This window comes from Barbatula barbatula (genome assembly GCF_947034865.1).
Source record: "Barbatula barbatula genome assembly, chromosome: 6".
NCBI classification, from domain to species: Eukaryota; Metazoa; Chordata; class Actinopteri; order Cypriniformes; family Nemacheilidae; genus Barbatula; species Barbatula barbatula.
The window spans coordinates 9,071,956-9,083,862 of NC_136765.1; the positions used below are offsets into that span (position 1 = coordinate 9,071,956).

Here is an 11,907-nt window from a genome sequence, read left to right on the forward strand (position 1 = left end):
GAGTTTATTTTGCCAACAGAACCCTTTGAATTGAAAAGGGTGGAAAAAGGAAGAGACTTGCATGGATCTTTTTTTGTGGTTGAAAAAGCAGTCACATCCAATCACAGCGATCATCTCTCTCTCCCTCTCTCCATCAGTCTTCATCTGGCTACTCCACAGCCTGAGTCTAATTCCTCCTGTGTGAGTCATATACAGCTGACCCCTGAGACTGTAATATCACCCCCCCACACACACAGTCGCACGCACGCACGCATGCACACACACACTTCTAAAAGATTGCCCATCCACCATAACTTAGCCAAGAAACTAACAAACAAACAAAACATATCGGCCAGCCACTCAACATGCACAGCTCTGCAGCTTAAGGCTGGAAATAAATTGTATGCAAGTACTTGAACATCAAGTATCAGAATGCAATTCATATCAAAGAAAATAATAAACATTACAGCTAGCAACCTTTATAATAACGCATTCACTACAACTTTCGAGGACAAAGGTAACGTAATGTATTAAAAAAAAGTTCGTTCTCATTACAATGTATAATTCATTATTGTATCATTGTATAATATTTGAAGTGATGTGGCAATAAGAACTGCTGCTATCCGTCCGGCTTTGTAGGTGTGATCTATGTGCACGTGTGTGTGTGTTAAAAGGTTCTAATAATATCAGTGTGTGTGTGTGAGAGAGAGAGCACCCATCTTTGATTACTATCTGCCCTTGCATAGCAAACATAAGGGGGTGTTTGTGTGTGTGTCCATGAGAGAGGGAATAAGAGAGAAGGAGAGCGGGCGGGAAAGTGTGTGTGTGTGTGTGTGTGTGTGTATTACTCATCCGCGCTTCAGTTCTTAGGACGAAGGGAAGACATGATTTATTCATTTACCCGCAGGCAGGTTTTGATCTCTCTCTCTCTCTCTCTCTCTCTCTCTCTCTCTCAGGCTCAGACTGTCTTTCTTGTCTTGCTCACACAAACATACAGCCTCTCTCTCTCCCCTGCTGTTTTTTCGAGCCTCTATCACCTCACACTCTATTTCTCTCTATGACAAACACACACACGCACACGCAGAGAGCTCTGCTTCAGTGGCTTCACTGGGTGCTGGTAGGAGGAATGAGAGAGAAGATAATAAAACGGCGAGAGAGGTGTGATTGAAAGGAGCTCTTGGACAGAATGAAGGGCAGATTCAGCTAATGATGACGGTAAGGTTAATTAGCGTTAATTGTGTGTTACACTGCAGCTTCCTTTGATTGGTGGAATGGATTTCTGTCTTTTAAAGCTCTCCAAACAATCTCAAATGAGTCAATCACAGACAAACAAACATCCACACTTATTGAACAACTACACATCTCATTAAACTCCCGCGAACACCCACATATATATGTACAAACAAACATGCCCTAACCCTGACAGAACACACACACACCTCGGATGACCAAACGCAGACACACAGCGATTCGAACACACTCCAGAGGACGCATGGCACACCACAAGACAAAATGAACATGACATTTAGAAAATGAGACTGTATACGTTTCTGTCAGGAACGCGGAAAGAGAACCCAAGTGCAGGCAGCGAAACAGGGTTTAAACAGGATTTTAATAAATAATAAACAGGAACAAAACAAAAACCCACGAGGAGGTAAACAGGGAACACAATAAACTGAAGACTAACACTTGACAAGAACTACAACAACACCTAGACTAACAAAACAAAACACTCACACTGACTTGACTTGACTAGACTATCAATGACAAAGACTCCAAGACATGGCATGGCAAAAAGCATGAAACATGTACAACGAACGAGCACAAGACAATAGACAAGAGGGTATTATATAGGGAGACTAACTAAGGGGATAACGATAGGCAGGTGTGGGTAATGCGACACAGGAGGAGAGCAATACTAGAAACGAGAGGGGCAGGGCCAAATGACGAGACAGGAGAGAACGCATATTATGTCCTGATTGACCATAATATGATCCTCTACACATAAAACACGTGGGTCTGTCATGATTCTGCCCCTAGACCAGAAAATCAAGACAAGAGCAGGCAGAATCATGACAGGACCCCCCCCTTTAATGAACGCCCCCTGGCGTTCACCAAAGGAGCAGACTAACGAGACAAGACTGACTGGGAAACGGACAACATCCAACAAAACATGGTAAAAAACAACAAGGGCAGACAGGCAAGAATAATCAATGGGTTGGGGTGACATAATAAAAATAACAAACAGGGGAGGGGGGGGTGGGGGAACACAAGAGTTCATTGGGGGAACACAAGAGTCCGGGGGGGTAAATCCGTAGGGATTGGAATAAGGGGGAACAGTTCTTGTCCCTGGCGCTCGGAAGCGCGGAGTCCCAGGGGACTTAGGGGACACCCTGGGGGGCGGCGCTCGAGAGCGCAAAGTCCCAGGGGCTGTAGGAGTCCCCGGCTGAGGAACATGGCTTGAGGCCGGCTGGAAGGCCGGCTGAGGAACATGGCTTGAGGCCGGCTGGAAGGCCGGCTGAGGAACATGGCTTGAGGCCGGCTGGAAGGCCGGCTGAGGAACATGGCTTGAGGCCGGCTGGAAGGCCGGCTGAGGAACAGGACTGCGGGACCACCGGACTCGGGACCACCGGACTCGGGACCACCGGACTCGGGACCACCGGACTCGGGACCACCGGACTCGGGACCACCGGACTCGGGACCACCGGACTCGGGACCACCGGACTCGGGACCACCGGACTCGGGACCACCGGACTCGACGGGACCACCGGACTCGACGGGACCACCGGACTCGACGGGACCACCGGACTCGACGGGACCACCGGACTCGACGGGACCACCGGACTCGACGGGACCACCGGACTCGACGGGACCACCGGACTCGACGGGACCACCGGACTTGACGGGACCACCGGACTTGACGGGACCACCGGACTTGACGGGACCACCGGACTTGACGGGACCACCGGACTTGACGGGACCACCGGGACCACCGGACTTGACGGGACCACCGGGACCACCGGACTTGACGGGACCACCGGGACCACCGGACTTGATGGGACCACCGGGACCACCGGACTCCGAGCCGCCCTCCGTTGCCTCTTCTTCTTCTGCCGAGCCACCCGCCTGGTGGTCGGCTGCAGGAACGAAGTGAATGGGATGGGCGGCTCGGGATTGGAGGCCTCGGACGAGGACCCCCAGGATTCCCGTCTCCCCCGCTTGCCAGTGAGACTGGGCGGTTGAGGACCCCCAGGATTCCCGTCTCCCCCGCTTGCCAGTGAGACTGGGCGGTTGTGGAGAGGCTGCCGAGGCTGGAGAGTGGTGCGTGGCAATGCCCACAACACCCATCTGCAGAGGACCACTCTCGGGTATCGCTACCAGCGGAGATGAGCAAATTGGGTTCGATGAGGTCGCGGACTCCGAACGCTCTGCGGCAGTTACCCACACGGCGTCGAAATCCAACGGCCTCATCGCCCTCATCTCGGAGCGAGAGAGTGGCTCTCTGAGACCGGCGTTGAAAAGCACCGCCAGCTCCCCCTCTCCGAACGCACCTTGTTCCGCGATGTCCAGGAACCTCCCCACATACTCATCCACAGTCTCATTCCCCTGGCGAAGACTGCAGAGGCGACGGGCCAAGCTGGACCGGTCAGTGTCCATGCTGCCGCTGGGTTCTGTAGTGGCTCGTTCGTTCTGTCAGGAACGCGGAAAGAGAACCCAAGTGCAGGCAGCGAAACAGGGTTTAAACAGGATTTTAATAAATAATAAACAGGAACAAAACAAAAACCCACGAGGAGGTAAACAGGGAACACAATAAACTGAAGACTAACACTTGACAAGAACTACAACAACACCTAGACTAACAAAACAAAACACTCACACTGACTTGACTTGACTAGACTATCAATGACAAAGACTCCAAGACATGGCATGGCAAAAAGCATGAAACATGTACAACGAACGAGCACAAGACAATAGACAAGAGGGTATTATATAGGGAGACTAACTAAGGGGATAACGATAGGCAGGTGTGGGTAATGCGACACAGGAGGAGAGCAATACTAGAAACGAGAGGGGCAGGGCCAAATGACGAGACAGGAGAGAACGCATATTATGTCCTGATTGACCATAATATGATCCTCTACACATAAAACACGTGGGTCTGTCATGATTCTGCCCCTAGACCAGAAAATCAAGACAAGAGCAGGCAGAATCATGACAGTTTCATTTATTGCTAATGAAATTTGGTCTTACATTTTGATATTTTAAAACAATTACTCTCTATGGAAAATGAATGGTCACACCTGATTATACACGAATGCCTTTTTTCATAACGTGACAACTTAATCAAAATGGAAAATTAAGCTAAATGACAAACTATTTACTTTACAATAACACAAATGTAGCCTTATGACTTTTGAAATGGCTTTTTTTTGCTGATGTAAGCAAAGCTACATGGGGTTGGGGAATAATATTGTGGAGTAATATCATAGCACAGATTTTAATGATCCAATCAAATCCCAAAGGAAAAGATCAAGTCCCACCGACGCTACATTATTTCCTGCTAAATACCGTCTACAGCCACCGTGTTAAATGCGTTGCAAATATTGTTTCCTATTATCTGCAATGCAGTGAATTGCATATTAAAACTCTATTCTGCTTTCTTACGTGGTACAAATGATGATACTTCACGATCACATTCATGTCTGCATTAACAAACTTAAAGGAGAACTATGCAGGATTTCAAATTATGGAAACATTATTACAATCTGTATTATTACATTTCTGGGACCAACCTTTGGCTAAAGGTATTGGTTCCAGCTTAAAGCCAATGATGACACACAGTTGAGAAAGGCACTTTATAAAAAGGCCATGGAAAGCAGCTTTGAAAATGGCGTATGCAGTCAAAAATAAATACAAATATATTGTAGCTTGCAATGTATTGTAGCCGTTTAGGGTTAACAGTATAATTTTGGTTTCAGTCAATGTTCTGTTGGATCATTTCTCTCTGCCGTGTGCATAATTCACATTTCTGTGGTCTACATGACGTGATAGGTGAGAGAAACAGACATGGTGGGCTGATAGAGTCGTATGAAAGAGTGAGGTGACCTCAGTCTAGCTCACAGCCAAAGCATCACCACGGCAACATGTGCAAGAGAGACATCGGACTGATCCAACTATTGCATCAGGAGGAGAGAGAGACGGAGAGACAGACAAATACACAGACAGATTATTGAAATGGATGAGCGAGTGTGTTTGTAGCTGCTCGTGTCTGTGTGTGTACAGAGAAGAAAATCAGAGCTGTAGAGAGCAGAAGAGAGAACAAACAATCTTACGCTATCTCCTACGGCGAGTACACAAACCAAACAACCGCGCAGACATAGATGCATGCTCGCATCCAGAGTAAATGAAAGAGGAAGAGAAACAGAGGGAAGTGATACAGAGGGTTAGAAATAGATGATGTTGAAAAGTGCTTCATTGAATTTAAATTTGAGAGCAGAGGGACAGAAATAGAGAGAGAGAGAGAGAGAGAGAGAGAGAGAGAGATGTGTGTGCGTTTTGAAGGAGAGAGGTTTGATTGAGAGAGGGGGGGGTTGGAGGTGTAGAGGGAGGGTGATGAAGTGGATGAGATAATGACAAATAGAGGAGAGCGAGTGAAAGAGAAAGGTATAGACACAGACAGACAGAGAGAGAGAAATAGAAAGAAAGCTCATAAAAATCAATGCAGTAGTCTGAAGACATGTCCTTCAGTAACAGAAGAACTGAGAGCACTGGATCAAAGAGAGACTTGCGCCTTTCTCTTAAGCAAGAAAACCAGTAGTATATCACTGACAAAATGCGCCAAGACATCTACAAAGCAAAACTCAATTTTATAAAATGATTTAATGGAAAGACCTAAAACATTTCATACTGGTTCAGAAAACGACTACATTAAATATAAGAACAAATTAACTACTACCATATTAGGGAAAATGACAATGGTAGTCAAAAGTGCCCCAGAACTGTTTGCTTTCCTACATTCTTCAAAATATCACATACAAAGAAATGTAAAGAGCATTTTTCCTACTGTGGTGGTTAAGAACTGTTTGGTTACAAGCATTCTTCAAATGTCTTTCTATGAGTTCATCAGAACTAAGAAATAAACACAGATTTAAAACAACTCAAGGGTGAGTAAATTAAGACTGCATTTTCATTTTTGGGTGAACTGTTCCTTCAAGAATTCCTACTAAACCAACCAACCAACCAACCAACCAACTGACCAACCAATACATTTAATAGATTATTCAGATTTTATAACAATTCTATTCAATTTTCGGGTTGATCCAGTTATTATATCTGACTGATTTAATTCCTCTCGGTCACATTGTTTATAAAATTAGTTTTTTTAGGGTGAACTATTTCTATGGCATGTTATGAAATTAAACACTGCAATACATATGATGACGGCTGACATTGCATTTGATTTATTATTAGATGCGTCCTACATTATGTCTATTACAAATGTCTGTCAAACTCAATTTGAAAGAAAGCTTTATTTAAACCAGAGAGCTTTATTACAAAACACAGATATTGGAAAAAAGCAGACAAAAGAAGCCAAAGGTGATAAAAAAAAAAATGACTCTTAGTAAATGTGTATGTGTGTGGTGAATGTATGAGATGGAAAGCAGACATACACACATATTGAAGACACACAAGTGTTTGCGTGTGCATGTGTGTGTCTCCAGATTGAGGGTGGCTGACTCACAGCCGAGTGTCTTTCTCACCACAGCCTCAGAAGGGAAAGTGTTCCATACAACCTAATGGAAACCACTCTGCCTGCTTTTCCCTTCAGTAAACCTCTCTCCCTCTCTCACTTTTACTTGAGTCTATCTCTGTCATACACAAGACAAACACACACACACACACACACACAAGTATGCTGTTTAGCGCTTCCCAAAAAAAGCTGTACTGTTCCCGTTTCAGCTGTACAGGTCAACAGAGCTTAACCCTTCCCAAACACACAGACACTCAACACTCCACCCGCGTACTTTCACACACGTTCGCCTCTTAACATGTTCTAAGTGAAAACACAGCTAGGAGTTGTCAAGGAAACAGCAATACATACACATAGCGATCTGTCCATACGCTCCATTTTCCCTGATACATCTCTCTCTCTCTCTCTCTCTCTCTCTCTCACTTTTTCTTCATCTTTATCTCCTTCTGTCTGTCTGTCTCTCTCTCTCTCACAGGCTGCTCAGTAATTCACTCACGTCTCAGAGCTTAACACTCAGAACTGTAGAGCAGTGGAGCGTAAACAGCATAGAAGTAGAGCGAAGAGTAAAGTTAAGTATAAAAGACAACAGAGTGCAGTTCAATAGAGTGCTATGAAGAATAGAGTTAAACGGAATCAAACAGTATGATCCGAGCACAATAGAACAGATCTGAGCAGAACAGAACAAAACAGAAACAAGAATAGAAGTGGCAAAATGAATTGAACAGAACAGAACGCAGAATCAAAGTACAAAACAATGGAATAGAACAGAATAGAATGTGGGGTCGGAGTTGTTTAATGTGTTTTGAGGCTGCTCCAGAGTTTACAGAAGTGCAGCATTCAGAACCCATCAGTGTCCTGTGCCAGCGCTCTGCTCAGACACTCTTTCTCTAATGTTTTCTCTCTCTCTGCCTTGTTTTTCTCACAGTCCACCCCCTCCACACACACACATTCAGATGAAAGACAGGGTCTCTCTCTTTTATCATCCATCCGCAGGCATCAGAGACTGGAAGTGATGAAATGATGCAGCGGCCCGTGTGTGTGAGACTGAATGTAAACAGTTTTCTGCAGAGGGTTACAGTCCTGTGTGTCACTCTCTGCTTCTGCACTGAATTACATGATTGCTCCATGAGATTATGATAAACAAACACAGCCTGCAGGAGAACGAAAAGAGTCAGGAACGTGTGTCTAGAGCTAATTACTCACCACTTCAAAAACACACACTCACACAGTGCTGAATCCCTGAACAGACCATAACCTATTGATCATTACTTATTCAGCAATCCCTTTAAAACACACATACAATCAAATGAACGAAAACGTACTCCATAGTTACCCAAAAGAAAAATTCTGTCATCATTTACTCACCCTCTTGTCACTTCAAACCTACATGACTTACTTTCTTCTGCAGAACACGTAAGAAGATATTTTAAAGAATGTTGGTAACCGTACAAGGATGGTACCCATTGACTTGCATTAGTTTTGTGTCAATACAATAGAAGTAAATGGAAACTGCCGTTGTTTGGTTATCAACCAACCTGTTACCTTTAATACACCCATGCTACAGAACATAACTAGTCAACTCATTCAACAATCCCTGAAACTAACAAACACGCATGGAAGGTTATGAACGGAGATGGGTATAGAGTATCCAAAACCTTACTCCAAGAGGTCACACACCAGTGTAAAATGCCCACAAGTGACGGTTCTTGATCACTGGCTAACAATAGGATGCACAATTCTGAACAAACCATTTAAGCAGTTTTGTAAACCAATTCAGACCATTTGCCAGTAACCAATACTTCATAAGAATCGACTCAAAAGAGTGAGTCATTCGCAAAAGCCCTGAGGAAAAGAGGCATCAACATTGGCATAAACTATGCATTCTGTAATACATTAAAGTTACAATAAAACATCGAACAACCAGTGTAGAAAGTACAGTACATTGTTTCATCAGAAATGTTCTTGAATAAGACAAAAAGTACCCACCTTTGAATTTACTAAAGTACATCTTTTCCATAATGTTACTCAAGATAATTTACATTCACATTTAGTCATTTAGCAGACGCTTTTAACCAAAGCGACTTACAAAGAATTCAAGGAGCAATAAGCGATATGTCATACAATTTAACAGAATATACGGTACGGCCCACAATAAAACTGACTTTCAGTCAATTTGTGATTATAAGTCCCATTGTTCAAACTCTTTACGCTTTTGTTATTGTGGGATCAATTAGATATGCGTCTGTGTTTTCTCAGTATAGTCCTAAACGCACGTTCTGAGACGTGAACAGTCCCTCAACGGTTCTACAAACAAAATGACTAGTTAAACCATCAACTCAAGTGTTGCTTCAAAACCTAAAGCAGAGGAAATCAAATAATGGCATTATTACAATGTTTTCGAAGTGTTTTATTCCGAGTATGAACACACTTTCCTGACCTAACAGAAAACTGAAATGATAACAGACTATGATAAAGGTGATAGCAGATAAGCTCACAGAAATCTACTAACCCAAGTAACTATAAGACAAAACTATAAGCAGTGGCTTGTAATTAAATCTCACTGCAATGTAATGTAACTCATATACCATTCAACACAAACTCAACCGTACACAAATAAAACTTCCACACAATGATTCAAAATAATATTCCCTTGTGCACACACCTGGAATGGCTGGAGCTCCTCCTCTTCTGTGTAGAATTCCAGCTGTCTGTCAGAGATAAACTCCACCACTGACACACCTCCCACGCACGAATGACCAATCAGAGGTTGGAATCTCTGTAAAACAGATTTCACAGCCATCCGTTAAGCAGCATAGAGTGCACTCAATGCATCAGACGACAGCGTTGACAATAGAAATAAGGAAGCAACCAATAGAAAACGAAAAAATAGAAAGTGAATCATTAATCAAATCAATTATTTTGTAAAGAAATGAGAGCAATAATAGGAATGGTTACCCACATAAAGTGAAAATGAGATGGTCATGTGATGTCCTTGTATCAGCCCTCATTTGGGCAGGGTAGTCTTCACCTCATGAATGTACAGTTTTGTTGGTGAAAAATTACTATTAAGTCTATAAATGTCAATAAAGAAAGTGTCTGTAAAGAGTCTAAGTCATGCTGTTTAATATGGGTTATGTGTGTGTGTGTTGTTATTTTAAGTAGATAAACATGCTTAGCTTAAAACTACAAATAGCAAGATTAACCTGAATGTGTGTATGTGTCTTTATGTGTTTCTTGTGAGGGCTGAGTCAAACTAACACTGATCAAGTCCCTTTCTGTATGCATGGTTTCCATTTATATAAATACAAGGCCAGCGCACTCAAAGTTCCGTTGTATGGCTGTCTGGGCTGTGTGTGGGTGTGTTTAAGTGTGTATTTCTGTGTGCTTATGCTCATGGGTGAGTGTGTGTTGATGTGTGTAATGCAACATAAGAGTTTTCATGTCTCTGAGGTATTCAGAATTGAAACTTAATCTAAATGTGTCCACAGTGTTATGAGATGTGCATGTATGAGTGTGTGTTTGGGTCAAGTCTTTCCAGCAGGTAAGAGTCAACGGTCCCGTGAGGAAAGCACAAAAATGTTCTATTTAAAAATGTTTTTGTGACAGATTTAGAGAATAGACAATATATTAACAACAGAACTCAATAGAAAATCACATCATCAGTGCATTTAATGGCATGTGAGGAGACAAACTTCAGTCGGCAAACCACAAATCACAAGTATTGTGTGTGTGCACGATGCGTGTGTGTGAGCCACTCCATAAACCACGAGCTGGAGGGTGAGGGGACAAACAGAACGCATACACGCTATTTTTAGACACTCCTCTGTGTACACTCTCTGTATTTTCCTCCCTTGTACCCACACAAACAAACACGAAACACACACCGCATTCAGTCACACATGTTTACCGCACTGTGATTTTGACACTCAGCTCTCCGAGTGAGGCAAGCAGTGAGAGGACAAACTGACAAGTGTAATATTCTTCGAAATATACAGAATAAACACATTTATATCTCCCACATCAATAACGTATTAATTGATAAAATCAAGTTCCAAAAATGTCAATAAACCCCTATTGAAGTATTATAAAAGGAATCCATACGACTTGTGTGCTACATTTAAGAGCTAAGGTGGAAATCATCATTCATATTCATGACATGGAAAAAACCTCACACACTGTGTAGATGTTCCACAGAAAGTACTACAGGTTTAGAGGAACATATGGGTCAGAATTGATGACAAGATTTTCATTTCTGAGTGAACAACTCGTTCAATACACACAGACCTATAGAAAATATGGTACATAACACAATTTAAGGTCAGTACCCCGAATGTATTTCATCCAAAGTGTCAGTAGTATGAGAGTAAAAAGTGTCTGGACTGTGATGGTACAAAGGCTGCATAAAAAGCCATAAAAAGAGTCTAATCTCCATCTCTCACCATAAACCTTCAGTCAACAAGCACGTCTGTTTTACAACTAAACTCACGCACATCACATTTAAACGTAGATCACAATCTGAATCACATGTGATCTTACTCTACAATGCTCTCAGCCTGTCCTTTCATTACTCTCTCTCTCAAATACTATCTAGGTCACACACCTGCTGAAGCACGGCCATACGCCGGCACTCTTGGCAAAGCATACAGTGTTGCCATGGTGTTAGTGTGTGTGTATGTGTATGTGTGTAACATTAAGACTTCATTAAGCCTTTAAAGCTGCTTTGGCCCGTCTCTACACGTGTGTGTGTGTGTGTGTGTGTGTGTGTAATTAGAAAAGTCTGCTGAGCAAAAAAACACATAGGCCTATAGGATTCCTTAATAAAATAGGTCAGACAAACTCTCACACAAACGATGTACTTACATACTTAACATGTAGGCTGACAAAGACTACCATAAAGTTTTATATAAAGTTAATGAAGATAACGTTAGACTAACTGCAACCAACACCATAACCAGTTGTTATTAACAAATACAGGCGTCCCCAATGCCCCAAAGGATTTGTTAAGTAAATACACACACATAAACAAACAAGCAGATAATCAAACACAAGCAGGAGTCACTGTTGTTTGAAAAAAAAACTAAGATAAAACAGAGTCTAGTAAAATACATATCAGTCCACACCCAATGACAGAGAGCGAGAGAGAGAGAGAGAGAGAGAGAGAGAGAGAGAGTTTTTTT

The 11,907-nt window shown here is 42.8% G+C and overlaps 1 protein-coding gene across 1 annotated transcript in view; it reads right to left on the reverse strand.

The window, feature by feature from the left end:
- jmjd1ca (jumonji domain containing 1Ca) overlaps positions 1 to 11,907 on the reverse strand; it is a 38,687-nt gene that overhangs the window by 17,176 nt on the left and 9,604 nt on the right. Inside the window, exon 3 of the mRNA XM_079458850.1 lies at positions 9,393 to 9,506. Within this exon, the coding sequence (XP_079314976.1) occupies positions 9,393 to 9,506 (114 nt within the window). The remainder of the gene's footprint in view (positions 1 to 9,392; positions 9,507 to 11,907) is intronic.